General features: G+C 43.1%; 1 protein-coding gene across 2 annotated transcripts in view; it reads right to left on the reverse strand.

Moving 5' to 3' along the window:
• CRYBG2 (crystallin beta-gamma domain containing 2) overlaps positions 1-15,394 on the reverse strand; it is a 144,835-nt gene that overhangs the window by 48,220 nt on the left and 81,221 nt on the right. The window contains exon 3 of one of the 2 annotated variants that reach the window (XM_069971524.1): positions 10,303-11,762. In XM_069971524.1, coding sequence (XP_069827625.1) covers positions 10,303-11,762 — 1,460 coding nt within the window. Of the gene's footprint in view, positions 1-9,822; positions 9,909-10,302; positions 11,763-15,394 lie in introns of those variants that run through there. The other variant, XM_069971525.1, reaches the window with a different exon arrangement.

Genomic DNA, 15,394 nt, shown 5'->3' on the forward strand with positions numbered 1-15,394 from the left:
AGGGGCGGGGGGGGGTACATTGATTGCAAGTGGCCTCATGCCCTCGGTGAGTGGCGGGATCTCAGGGGTGCACAACGACCCGGTTGATGGACTGGCCACTCAGTGAATGGGGTAGGACGCCGCTCCAGTCACTGATTGGCTGAGAGGCCAGTTCAGCAGTAAGGGCTGGCAGTGACTTCCAGCAGGGATCCTACGTCCGCTCCAGCTGTTAAATTCAGGCACTAGAAGAGCTAAGTTCCTATGTGCAATCAATTTCCCCCCTCCACCTGCCTGCTGCAAGATTTTAGCAATGCGATTTTAGCAATGCGAGGAGAACATACAGTTGAATGCAGCAGGATGATTGACAAGGCAAGGAGAGCATTGGCTCTCTACCCTGCCAATCACTGTTGTGGCCACAAGAGGCCGTTCCTCTGCCTTAGAGCTGTGGGACATGAGTGATGTCACTCGTGTGCTCACAGAGAAGAGAGAGAGTTGACATGAGAAGACTACAGTACTGCAACCGCACAGCAGGTAAGTATGGCTTTTTATCCCTCAGTTATAGAGAAGGAGACCTATGTGCGTGGGTAGGGATAACTCCTGGGAAAGATGTTATCTATGGGGGTGGGTGGGGCTAAGTCCTGGGAAGGATGTCATCTATGGGGGTTGGGGTATAGGATGTGCTGGCTAACTGAAAAGGGGGTTGTCTGCAAAGAGTGGTCTAAATACTAGATAGTTGCACAGAGGCAAGGCTAACTTCTATATAAGGGCACAGAGGGCCCTAGCTACTGCTGCATGAAAACAGGGAAATAATAACTTTATTGGGTCTCAGAAGGCCTAACTACTATATGGATACACAAAGAAGCTGAATTTCAATATTAAGGTACAGAGGGGCCTGACCACTATATGGGGGTGCACAGGGAGGGTCTATCTTCTATATGGAGGAACAAGGCGGGATAATCTACTATGTTAGGGTATAGATGGTGGCCTTTTTACTATATGACAGCATAGAGGGACCCTGCAAACTATATAAGGGCTAAAATTGGGTCTAAATACTACATGGAGGCATAAATTGGCTGCTCTCATATACCCTGTACACCATGATTATCGGGGCTGATTTCTCCTACATTTTTAATGTATTGTCATGTATTGTTTCTATGGATTAGTAAAATAATTATTCCATTTAGTTATGTTGCAGTAGTCTGGCTTTTTTGTATGTAGGTTATTTAGTATAGTTGCCTTGAACTGCATAGGACTATTTATTGTTATTACCCAACATTTGTACTATACATTTACTCTGTTGGTACTGCGTTGCTAATTTGGTCACTGACCATCAGCTATGGTGTAGTCCTCATGCTGCCCAATAGATATTAGACAGATAGATATGAAATAAAGAGATAGAAGAATGGATGGATGGCTAATTAGAAAACAAACACTGCGCCATAGCTTCCTCTATGTTGTGTGTGTTATTACAACTTGGTTCCATTCTTATTTAGTGGAACTGAGCTGCACTACCACATCCAAGTGGCGCTGTTTCTGAAAAAAAAAGGCAGCTATGTTTTTGCAAAGCTGGATAACCCCTTTAATTTTTACATGGTTATACATGTGAAATGTAGAAATTCTTTTCCACTGTTCTTAGTCCCTGTTAACTATGAATAATGTAGTAGAAAATACCCTTTATTATTCGGAAAGCATTGTAATCTACTGAGGTTCCTTATAGGCAACATAATCGGTTGGGGGCCCACTGAGACTCACTTGCCCCCCTAGGCTGAACCCCTAGCTACGCCTCTGCCCATGCACCAAACACTGACCTTTATGCCAGCTATTAATTGGATCAGATTTCTGCTACACTAGCACATCCCAGATGAAAAAAATGGAAAGCATGACACAAATAATGAAAGAACCAGCAAATTCAGTGCAAATGGTTTGTTTGCTGAAGAACTTATATGACAAATTAGATTTGGGGGGGGGGGGACAGAAACTGAGCTGTGAACCAGATATCTGTTTGCCTTTTAACCTGCACCCCCAAAACCTTCCTGGATGTGGACAGGCAAATTGTCTATAACTATGATGTAAGGGCACAAACTATCTCTAGTGAAATTTTCCACTACAGAGATTTGCACAAGGGATTATAAGCATGAGAATGTTAGATTTGTTGCATGTGAAGTTCATGCAGTCACCTATTTAGGGTATCACCACATGGAATGGATACCAATAGGACTGCACAATCATAAGTGACAATGGAAACCTTACAGAGAAAAATAAGAGAATCTCAGGCTTCCAGACCAACAAGAATAAGAAAAGGGCAACATTTTTATGTGACACTGAAGACTACTTATCTCGTCATGTTTACAGGTGGCAAGAACAAGCCCAAGGAAATATTCCCCCAACTGCAGACAGAAAATATTGACTGTGGATGTACTCTTAAAGTCACAGTATTAGGCTATGTTTACACTACGTCATCGGCAACAAAGGCTGTACTTCGTACGATGTGGAACCTGCCTTTACTGCTATGGGATCCCGGCCGGAGCGTATACACATAGTATACGCTCCAGCCGGGATCCCATACGGCGACGCAAAAAACTGACATTTCAGTTTTCTGCGGCCGCAATTCAGAGAATTGTGGCCGCAGAAAGACCTGTCAGTTTACACAATGAAGCGAGCGGCTCCGGCCGCTTGCTTCATTGTGTGCTGTGTGAAGTTCTGATGTGTTCTGATGCATCAGAACACTGCGGCTGAAAAGATTGTTGCAGAGACCGGCCTTTCCGTAACCCGGCCGGGTCACGAAACAGCCGGTCATATACGTACCAAAGGACTCCCTATATACCCTAAACCAAGATGTTACTACTGTACACTAATTACATAACATTTTCAGAGTATCCCTTAACCACATTGTTTCCATTAGGTACATCCTCTTTAGGGTACGTTCACGCGTATCGGATTCGCAGCGGATGCCTACCCAGTAAACTTTATGGGCAGACAAACTCACAGTAGGATGCACATCCCGCTGCGAGTTTGTCAGCAGCCTGCCCCGTTACCCTTGCTTGCTAACCTTGCTTTGAGGTTCTCCGGCGCATGATTGGCTGAGCGGGACGTGAAGACACCGGGAGCCCTGAAGCAAGCCGGCGCCGGGGGGTTAACAGGGCGGGCTGCTGACAAACTCACAGCAGGGATGTGCATCCTACTGCGAGTTTGTCTGCCCATAGAGTTTACTGGGAAGGGATCCGCAGTGAGAAATCCACTGCGGATCCGGTACGTGTGAACGTACCCTTAATATGACCCACGGATAGAACAGCGCTGTCACGGGGAAGCCGGTGCCGCGGTCCGCTTTTTTAACCGTGGCCTGGTTCCTGTGTATGGCGCCATTCTATCACTGTGTACCGGGCTGAAGCACAGGAGGCGGGCGGGCCGCCCTCAGTGGGAGGGAATTCCCTCCCCTCAATGTCGTGGCTCCATTAGAATCAATGGAGCCGCGTCATGAAGGGGCGGGGTTTCCTCCTGCCTCCTGTGCTTCAGCCCCGGCCCGGTACACGTGGATACAACGGCGGTACAAGGGAATCGGCCGCGCATCAAAAGACGGACTGGGGAACCGGCTTCCTCCTGACGGTGCCGTTCTGTCCGTGGGTCATATTAAAGAGGATGTACCTGATGGTACATCCTCTTTAACCCTCTTACATAATGTTCCCAGTGTCTCTCTTAGTACATGCCATTTAAATACATTGTTATCAGCAGTACATCCCCTGTTTAGACTGAAACAATGATTTATATGGCCACACAAAAGAGCCAATCAGCCAACTAGTGAGCGCTTGCTTGCTCATTCGTTGATCAATGGCCCTTTTACACGAGTAGATAGGGTGAGTTATGTAAGTTAATTGCATACAGGCCTCTCGAATTTGCTTCAGAAATGAACTAGTCCTTAAAAAAAAAGGATTTAGAAAATTTCAAGAACATTTGGCTTCTAGTGCTCCTGGTTATTTTCATCTCCTGTTATACCTATACTTATAATTCCTGCTATACTACTTGACTTGGACGCATCTTGGACTTCACTTCACTTGATTTCCTTCATGTTTATTTAATTGCATTTTATAAAATAAAATAACACTGAGTGGAGCTCCATGGAGTTCTTACAGTTCACCTGACACTAAACCTTCAGAGAAGGGATGGGCTTGATTGTTAAGTGACTGGTGATTAGAAGTCATTTATGAATCACTAAACATTTATTTGTGTGTGAACAGTACGTCTTTACAGTTCATGTCAGCTCTGATAACTGTGAACACTAAAATAATTTCACCTGACTTCACACATCCAAAGGGAGCTGATCAACATGCAGTTTGCTTATGAGACACAGTGATCTGCACTTTAAAAGGCTCCTTTCACACATCCGTTTATTCTGTTTGCATTTATGGACCTGCAAATGCGAACCCATTCATTTCAATGGCCCCATGCACACATCCATAGTTTTTACTTATCCGTGTTGGGGCGATGATCCAGGCCGCAATAAAACAAAAATGGGCGAGCCCATAGTACTTATTCCTGATTAATAGGTCAGTGCAAATGTGGTCATTTAGGAGTGATTCACACATTTCGGAAATATAGACAATGTCCTACGGAACAGAATTGGCAGCATCATCATTCATGATGATACGGGAAGCTACAAAACTGTTTGAATCTTCTCACTATTGTACTGACATGAGGCTTCAGAGTGAACATTTAAATAAATTCTAAACTTCTGGCATCGTGATGAATGAACATGCTGGCAACTTTGCACTCTGTTCCGTAGCACATGGTCCCTATTTACAGACCGTGCATAAAACTTATGAATGGCCCCATACAGATGTCCTGTCCGTTGAGGGTCTTTGGCTAGGGAGAGGGCTACGGATTTGAAAACTGGGTCTTGGAATCTTAATGTGAATAGTCTCATAACATAGTCTATCCTATGTATAAATACAATAATGACAAAAATAAAAAAAAAGTATTGCCTTAGTGTTTCCAGAAATGAGAGGCTTTTCTCTCAAATAACCCTACAGCCAACAATCCACAAAATTCAGGCTATAAATGTTGTATTTAAGACTTCTAGCAATGAACAGCATCATAACTTTCACAAAATCAGAAGGTAAACCCAATGGCCCAGATATATAAACTCCTTCCTGACTGTCCCATATTAAGCTCCGTTCACACAAAGCAAAACTGGCAGAATTCCGCAGCAGATAATTCTTCAGCGCGGAGAGAGGAGGTGCGCAAACCTCCCATAGACTGCCTATATGACAAGGAGGCTGGCGGGATTCCGACAGTTTTGTGAACGGAGCCTTAAATAAAGGGATAGGCAGTAGAAGGGGTATATAGAGGGGGCTCAAGAGCTAAGCTCACTCCATTCACAGCAGGAGTCTGTTGCTATATGCAGCAGACACTTCCTACTAATGACTAAAGGCCCTATTACACAAAGCCGATTACTGTCCACTACTGCTGATCATCGCTTCTTATAATAAAAGGCAATGATCAGCCGACATACACGATTATATAAATGATTATATAGCAACGATCTGCTGCCGTCGCTCTGTGCAATAGGAGTGGTGACAGCAGACTGTCACTATCTCCTATGACTCCCCGCACGATCTAAAGATTGTCCCCCGCAGCTCCCCCCCCCCGCACACTTACGCGCTCGCTGTACCGCATGTAATAGCAGCGCCAGGGATCAGAGAACGAAAAGAGCTTCCTCGCTCTCATCGCCCCATGTAATAGTGGCTCGAGGAGCATAAATCGGCCAAATTAGACTGATTCGGCAGATTATCAATCTGTGTGATAAAGACAATGATCACCTGATGACAACGATCTGCTAATCATGTCTTTTGGTCCTGACCTAAAATAATCGTCCAGCTGTGCATCACTACGTGCAATATTGATGCGCAGCCAATTGCTGATCAATGTCTAAAAAAAAAATATAAAGTTTATACATTACCACTTCCCGCTCCCCTGTGTCTTCCTGTCTTCTCCCCCACTCCCCGCAGCCACCGATGCAACTGCAGGGCTGCTCTCTGAAGTGACAAGCCACTCAGCCAAGCACTGGCCAGGCTGGGACCGACGCGGCCTGTCACTTCAGAGACCGGCTCTGCAGTTGCACTGCGGGTGCGGGAAGTGGGGGAGAAGCCAGGAAGAAAACGGAAAGTGTGGACAGGTAATGTATGAACTTTATAATTTCTTTTTCACAAGGGTTGCATGGACAATGCTAACAAGACCAATGGTGATTATGGTATTTAAATGTCTAAATGACAGATGCCTCTCTTGTCACATATCCAATCGGTACCCCCACAACATCATGGTGGGGTGCCGATCAGTCACTTCTGAAGCCGGAAGTCTATACTTACCCTCTGTAGCTGCCAAAGTGTCTCTGGTAATAGTCTAAACTAGAGATGAGCGAACCTCGAGCATGCTCGAAATCATTCGAACCCGATCATTCGGCATTTGATTAGCGGGACTGCTGAAGTTGGATAAAGCTCTAAGGTTGTCTGAAAAACATGGATACAGCCTATGACTATATCCATGTTTTTCAGATAGCCTTAGGGCTTTATCCAACTTCAGCAGCCACTGCTAATCAAATGCCGAACACTCTGGTTCGAATGAACTCGAGCATGCTCGAGGTTCGTTCATCTCTAAACATAAAAAAATAAACATATATCTGGTATCGCCCCATGCAGAACTGTCTTAACTATTAAAATACAATGTTATTGATCTGGTGAATGCCGTAAACATTTTTTTTTTAAATAAATTATTTATTTTTTTGGTCATAACTAGAGATGAGCAAACTTGGAACATGATCATGATCGAAACCATTAAATATGTTAAAGGACTAAATAAGGTTTAGGAGGGAAATGTTTTTAATAGAAAACTGAACTTAAGAATCAGGGAACCAAGAGGATAGTTGGGGGAAAAATCAGAAGCAACATGAGAAATTATTACTTAACTCTACTAAAAAAGTAGTAGATGATTGGAACAAACTTCCAGCAGATGTGGTAAGTAAGTTCACAATAAGTGAATGTAAACCGGCCTGGGATAAACATATATCTATCCTAAGATAATAATAAAGTAAATACTCAAAGGGCAGACTACATGGATCAGGTGGTCTTTTTCTGCCGACAACCTTCTTTGTTTCTATGAAAGGCAGCCAATTTATATTGCAATCTTAAAGTCCTGATACCATTTTCAGTTAAGATCCATGACTCGAATATCCATGTCAATTTAAGTAGGTAATAGAGCAAGAGGCCCTGTAGGTCAGAATGACCTCTAAGCAGACATTCACTGCTTACTGTGGTGGCGGTAGACCTAGGGTTAATGTCAACAATTTGCAGGGAGACTGAAAGGCTGGCAAACTCTCCCATACATGGTTGATCAGTGCAAGTGTCTGAGTGACCCTCAGATGAGTCATTGAGAAGTGAAGTAGAAAATGTCAATTTCTTGGCTTGAGGACAATCTTATGTAAGGGGCTAAGTCTCCAGTCCCATCCAGTGCTTGCAAGCAGAAGGGCTCACAAAAGATGAAGGGGATGCCACGCATGGGTGACAGTGACTGGAAGTGCAAAAGGGCTGGAGGTGAGCCTGTCCCGGTTTCCATGGCTGCAGCAGTATCACAAAGACGGGCCTTCAAGGGGAAAACCAATCTCATGGTGCAAAGTTGAATCTTTGCATTCAACTATTTTACTTTTTCACATTAACATGTAGCAACATCATGGGACCCACTGATCTATAACTCCGACACGTGCTTATGATGTCATTTAGTGACTTTATCATACATATGATCCCATGGGGGGAAAAAAAGAATTATACCATGAGGTATAAACATAAACCCTGATGTAAATTACCAAGCTGCCATTCTTTTATCCTTGTTTGGGCAACCAAAGCCTATGCCAGCACATAAAGCAAACATGTACAATAATTATGGTGTAAAAAGGGACAAATTTAATTTCATGAACAAAAATGCGCTGGAAGAAGATGCTGTAAATGTATTAAAAGGAGTGTGTCCTTAATAAATCTGGTGCATCTCAAACATTCCATACAACGCTTGCAGAAATCTATGTCAGCTATAAGATGGCAAAGATTTTGATATAGTTTGCACTAGTTTTCTGGCATGAATTATTGTAAAACACAACTCAAAAGCCCAATACTTTTTTTTTTTTTTAAAGCAGCACAAGTAGTTAAAAGCTACAACATCTTTGCACAAAATAAGACTGCTACAAAAATAAACAAGACAAAAATCACCCTAATTCTCAGTCACTATTGCCCTAGGTTCAGTTGCAGTTATTAAGTGTTCTAGTTAGCAGAGAAGTATATGATTTTGCATTCTGACAGATTCAAGGATTAAGACGGTTAGCCTAAGGGCCAGATTACACAGCCGACATTTGCTGTAAGCAAGAGCCCTGCTAGATCAGCGCTTGCTAACTAAGCCATTACACAGCTTGATGATCATGCGACCAGGGCTGTATATATACTGTCAGTGATATCTGTGCAGCCCTTGCTGCATATATAGAAAATAACATTTTACTTACCTGTCCAGGCTCCCCAGTGTACTACTGGCTGTTTCCTGTTTACCATAGCCGCCACTGAAGCTTCTACACTCGTTTGTGCAGAGGCAGGCCGCTTAGCCAATCACTAACAAAGATGGGACAGCGCAGCAGCCTGTCACTTCAGATACGGCTTGGAACAGGCAGGAGGACACTGGGAATCCTGTACAGGTAAGGAATAACTTTATGACCTGTTCCCTGTTTATAGTCTGTTCCTGGCTTTGCCTTCACAAATCTGTCAGATAAATCTCCCTGTGTAAACGCACCATAATAGGGCCCTAACTTGAAAACCTGAAAGATTAGGAGTGACGAGGGCCTTGCATGATAGGAAGATTTTATGACATAGAAGAAAAAGATTCTCAGTTGTTGTTTTTTACCACACTAATATAGTGTACCTATAGGTGTAAGACATGAAAAATATATTGATCCCCACTGAAGTACTAGTTTGAATGAAAAATGTGGTCACCATTGTTTATCTTTACCGTGTCAAAGGCAAATGCTAAAGCATAATTGTATGGTTTACATAAGGGTGTATGGCCTTTTCAGTCCTAGAATGACAACGTGTTTGTTTATGTATGTTAGTGTGTGTCTGTGTGTGTGTCTGTGTGTGTGTGTCAGACAGCAAGGGCCTGATTATTATCACACAACACCCCAAAGAATAGTGCCTTGCCTTGCCTTGCCCAGAAATGACACAGTTCAGAGTAGACACATGTTGCCCATATAGTTTCATCCAGTGTCCAAATGCACACAGTTCATTAGGAAACAGTACACCAATATACATTTGGATAAAATACAGTTGCAGATCATTACAGTTCTATAACACTAGTTCATATGTATACATTAAATACAACACTTTAATTTGTTTAGCTCTTTACTCATTTGGATAATCCTTTTCTTAAGAAAAAACAGACCTATATGTGGGGTGGTTCTCATCCCTGGGTAATAAGCACCTTATGGGGCTATAAAAGTGCTCAGTACATTACCTGCATAGAATGTTCTGTAGAATTATTAATGCTTCACATATTGTTAGAACTCTCTGACATTTACTAACTTGTAACAATGTTATGAGACTGAGTATTCTGTGAATTCTTCTGTATATAGTCATGTTCCAATCTGACTAAACAACCTCTCACCTGAAACTACCTGATCTCGGCCATTATTCATATACACAATATAACAAACACAAGAACACAGATTCTATCTATCTATCTATCTATCTATCTATCTATCTATCTATCATTTGTTTAAACTCGACATCACGGTAATCTTTGCCTGTAAACTGAAAGGTTACTTACCAAGATCTCAGAGTTTCTTTTTTTTATGTCTCAGTAAAAAGAACACTTCATTGCTGAGGCAGTGATGGCAATACAGGGAAACCTGGGCCACTCCTGTACTACATATTACCTGCAGTACTTCCCTACGCTCCTCTACCCCTCCCCATACTGAACTTTGTCTTTTTATGATATGACAGGCAGAATACAGAGTTCAAAAGCAGCAGCCAAGCCCTACATGTTTGGTAACACTGACAAAATCACTACATTTCACACCACAGACGTCACAACGTTTGTGATTTCATTTCATACATTGAACATTACTAACTTTCAGAAGGAACACACTCCCTTATCTATTCTTTGTCACACAGCAAACATGCTCCTAATTTTCATTAGAGTTGCTAAAACTGCTTTTTCTGTCATGTTTATACTAAACATACATCTGTGATATTTCTCTACATCAGTCCCACCATTTAGCCTGCATTACTGCCACCAATTGCTCACCTGTCCTGTGGTGCCCCCTTGGGAGTCTCTCCTCCCCTCTTCTTGCAAGGGATATCCTCCTCCTGTGCTGTATTCTTCTCACTCTGCTCTGATGTTTCTAAAATTTCCTGAGCTGTCACTTCTGCAGGACCCGCCCCATGGCAGCCACATGCCTGAGATTCCAATGAAGGTGACATCCTCAGATCTAGTCCTACAAGTTCCTCGGCTTTCACCAGCTCTTGTGCCAGCCTTGGCAACTGATCTTTCTCTTTTTCCTCTTTACTCATGGTAATAATGACTTCATACCTGATTCTGGATGTATTTGGTGATGCCTGTGGTTTACACTCATCTTCAATTGTTGCCAAGCACACCATAGAGGAATCAGATACGTTCTGTGCTAGTTCACAATCTATTGTTTCCGTGAGTATATTTTGTGTCAGGTCTTCAAATGGGTCCTCGAAGACCAAAGGCTTTTGCGGTTCTGTGGTCATTTTCTGAAGCCCATCCAGTACATTATTTTTATGTAAGGTTTGACTGTTGCCTGGCTTATTTTCTGGAACATACGCTGTGGATAAATTTCGCAGTTCTTGTAAACTAGATGCGCTATTCTGTGACTCTTGTAGAGATGTGTCCCCCCATTTGTGGCCAGCTCTAATTTGCTCCACATCTTGAGAAAGGATGCTGGTATAGAGAGGTATGTGCGCTGTTGTTATTTTCGTGTCTCTGTTAGTAAGATTATGCTTTCCTGCTACTTTATTTTTTTGGGGTGCTTTGATGGAGATGTTCGGATTCTTAAGATTTTTTAACTGAGGAGCATCTTGGGCTTGGGCTTGTTTTATAAAAACCTCTTCTAGTGTCAGATCCTTTGGTGACGTGCGATGATAAAGAGGACTTCGATACTGGTCAGGTTCTTTATTCTTTCCAATTACCTCTAAGGGGTGAGAGTCTCTAGATAGGGGGCAATGCAGTAAACCTGGTGAATGGTGGTCTTGTGATATGTAGTCTTTAAATATACTCTCTGCCCAACATGGGAGTGAATCTTCCTCTTCATCTTCTCCTTCTAGTCTTTCTGGAAATGCAAATGGCAGCTGAATCTTTTTCCCTTTTGGGGTCATTTGACTTGGGCTGCTATCACCATCATCATCACCGCCATCATCTACACAATCAAATGATGTGGACACCTGTAGAGTCTTATGCTCCCTCTTAGAACAATGTTCAGAATTTGTAGGGCTGATCTGTGGGAAAGGATAGTCATCAATACAAGACTTAGGTCGCCTGTTTTCCAAATTCAGCTCACTTCCCACAGCTGGTCTTTCAAATCGTCCCACTGACCATTGGGATCCTACTGGGGTTGATGCATCGGGGGTAGCACTGCTGTATTCCAACACACTAAACCTTTTCTTGCGCCATGTCATGCTCCCAAACCTCTGGAGAAAGCTAGAAGTTGGTAACTCCAACTCTGAGTAACTAAGCGATCGAGTCTGCAAAAGAGAAACATTTTTCAATGTGAGCAGAAAGTACAAATAGAAATGTAAAAATGGCAATTTAACAGAAGCGACCTAGGTTTTGTAACTTTCTTTTCACCAGTTTCTGAGATGCTATTTCAAAAGCCAATATGGCTGCACTACATTTAAAAAAAAAAAAAATAGCTGCTGCAACAAAACTGAAAATTTCAAAAAGTCCTTAGAAGTAGGAAAGATAAAACTTGTTATTCCTGTAACATCCACAACAAGTTAAGGCCGTGTTACATGGCACGATTTTTCAGGGGGAAGTGAGCTTTTCCCTCGTTCCCTGCTTGCTTTCTGGGATATTATACACACAGACAGTGTGCAGGGAGGAGCGGGACGGGATGCCTGAACGATCCTTAGATAGTAGTGGCAGTCTGCTGCTGCTGCTCCTATTCCACGGAGCAACGAGCAGCAGATTGTACCTGACATAATAGTGATCTTTCAGCATGTAAAGAAAGGTTGCCTGTTTGTCTGTTATTTTCTCAACATGAGCAGCTATAGTTGAAAAAATTATGCTTGAGCAGAATACCACTTTATCAAATTATACACTCTCATCCTGCCACATAACCATTTCTATCTTTTGCTGGTCTCCTCTATCTCCCACTTCCTGTGACATTACGTCACCACAGGAACTTCCTACTTAGTCAATCAGTGACTGACATCAGACACCAATGGAGTCACCAATTGGCTGAGTGGGAAGTTGCTGTGGTGACATGATGTCACAAGAACCTGAGATAGGTGAGAAACCAGTGGAGGACAGAGAGGCAGCATGGCAGCTATGGGGGACTAGGAGAGATGTGCATAACTTCATTATTATGGTTACAACACCCCTGCTGTCTTTCAATTTTTTTATTTACTCGGAAAACCATTGGAATCGAGTAATAGTTGGGACGTGTAATGAAACGTGTTACATGGCTGAAAAAGACAAAGCTCCATCAAGTTTACCCTGATTTCAAAAGTGTATTCCAATATTTCAGGGGGTCACATGAAACCACTAGTTATTTAAAGAGACAGTTTATCTTAAAGGGGTTGTCCGGCGATAAAAAATTATTCACAGAATAACACACATTACAAAGTTATACAACTTTGTAATGTATGTTATGTCTGTGAATGGCCCCCTTCCCCGTGTTTCCCCCCACCCACGCTAGACCCGGAAGTGTGGTGCATTATACTCACCGCATGTCGTGTCGTCCACGGTCTCCGATCGTCAGCAGTGACGTCTTCTTCGTGAGTCCGGTGGATCTTCCCGAGTGCCGGCCGCCCTCTGCAGCGTCATCCGAAGCTCAGCCGCGATTGGCTGAGCATAACTGTGCTCAGCCAATCGCGGCTGAGCGGCTGATGACGCGGCCACGTCATCAGCTGCTCAGCCGCGATTGGCTGAGCACAGTTATGCTCAGCCAATCGCGGCTGAGCTTCGGATGACGCTGCAGAGGGCGGCCAGCACTCGGGAAGATCCGCTGGCCTCCCGAAGAAGACGTCACTGCTGAGGATCGGAGACCGTGGTCGGCACGTGACAGGTAATGTATAGCGCACCACACTTCCGGGTACACGGGTGGGGGTGGTGGGACACGGGGAAGGGGGCCATTCACAGACATAACATACATTACAAAGTTGTATAACTTTGTAATGTGTGTTATTCTGTGAATAATTTTTTTCGCCGGACAACCCCTTTAAAATACTGAAATTACTTCCTTCCTCTAATCCTGGAAGCAATGCTGGTTAATAGGTGTGCATACAGGAAGGCTACTGAATGTAAAATAAGGAAACAATTTGTAAACAATAATTACAATGAAGACGGACAGAAATAAAATTGGACATAGTAAATATTAAAAATTTATCCAGAAAATATTTTTTATGTAGCGTTTGTACTAAATAGAAACTCTCAGATACAAACCCCATCTCAAACAACTTGCATGGCTACATAATACGTAATACATAATACATACTTTTATAGTTCAAAGCTACAATCACTTACCGTGTTTCCCTGAAAATAAGATGCCCTCCGAAAATAAGACACTCTACCCTCTAACCTAAAGTAAGGCATCCCCCTGATGCTAAGGCACCCCCTACTCTACACTAGGGCACCCCTCGAAAGTAAGGCCCCCATATTCCTCCCAGCCCCACACCTCCAGGACTCACCTAATCTTCTCATGGACCTCCCATATCGGCACTACAGGCAGCCTGGTCCATGGCCCCCATGTCCTATGCCGTCCCGACGCACACCGCCAAACGCCAAACGCCAAACCCGACGCATGTCTGGGGGCCATGGACCAGGCTGCCTGTAGTGCCCCCCCCCCCCAGCTGTAAAGAAATAGAACATCCCCCAAAAATAAGACATAGTGCCTGTTTTGGGGGGGGGGGGGGGGGGTAATATAAGGCAAAGTCTTATTTTCGGTAAAACAAAAAGAACCTTATTATTTATGCTGTAAAGTGTCATAGGGGTGTAACCAGTGCATTGAAGTGCCCGGCAATGCCTCTATGACACTTCAGAGGGGCGATTAAATTTTTTTTTTAGGTAATTGCAGCCTTAGGGTACAAACACACACGGCATATACGCTGCATATTTACTGCTGAGATACGCAGCAGATTAGATCTAAATAACTTAACACAGCATCAAATCTGCTGCGTATCTGCTGTGTGTGTTTGTACCCTTAGGCTATAATTCCACTGAATAGTGGAAACATAACCTTTTTTTTTTAAATATATTATAGATTTAAAATCTAATGCAAGTCAAGGGGGCCCAACTGCCCTGAAATCCCACCTAGGTGACACTGTCAGCCGATGAAATGAAGCGAGTTTTATGCATATATATTAAATGTGCAGCATCTAAGCTTTTGGATGGTGAACAGAACCGCAAATATAATATGTGTGTGTGTGTGTGGGGGGGGGGGGGGGGGGGGGGACTGTATCACTTTAAACTTCACAGCAACGATTCTGCACATTTGGCAATTTCTGCTGTGGTCTTACTTAAGTTATGTGCTGTAGATTTCTGCTTAATGGGAACCCGTCACCATGAAAATGCTACCTAATCTATCTGCATTTTATGGGAAATCTTTATGGGAAAAGATCAGATTAACTTATTGATTGAAATTTCTAATCTTTCCAAGCTAAAGAGTCCAGTCCATTGAGTGACAACGCCCACTGGACTCCTTAACACAGAATGAGCAGGGATTTCAATCAACATGTTACAAGTTATACAGATTTTTCCCCCACAAAGAGATATACATTAATCCACTCTTTCTGCTCTATAACATGACTGCGATAGATTAGATAGCATTGTCTTGGTTACAGGTTCCCTTTAAGACAACTTGCAGCATTTTCATACCATGTGAAAGCACACTATAGGCATTTTACCAACAGACACAATAGAATATACTATACATTTCTGGTTCGTAGGGTATCCATGTCAGCCAATTAAGTTTACCAGGTGTGGAGTAAAGCCATAGACAGCTCTCATATGTATTGAACTAGTATTTAGTTTGTTCATACTGAAGATTTTATGATTTATGAGGAGGCAGCCAGCAGACAGGGCAGATCAGAGCACTGAGGGTGGTAGTCTGGCTCCCAATGCACCAACCCACCTAATGTACATATTAATTAAACAC

Source organism: Dendropsophus ebraccatus, chromosome 5 (assembly GCF_027789765.1).
Source record: "Dendropsophus ebraccatus isolate aDenEbr1 chromosome 5, aDenEbr1.pat, whole genome shotgun sequence".
Lineage (NCBI taxonomy): Eukaryota > Metazoa > Chordata > Amphibia > Anura > Hylidae > Dendropsophus > Dendropsophus ebraccatus.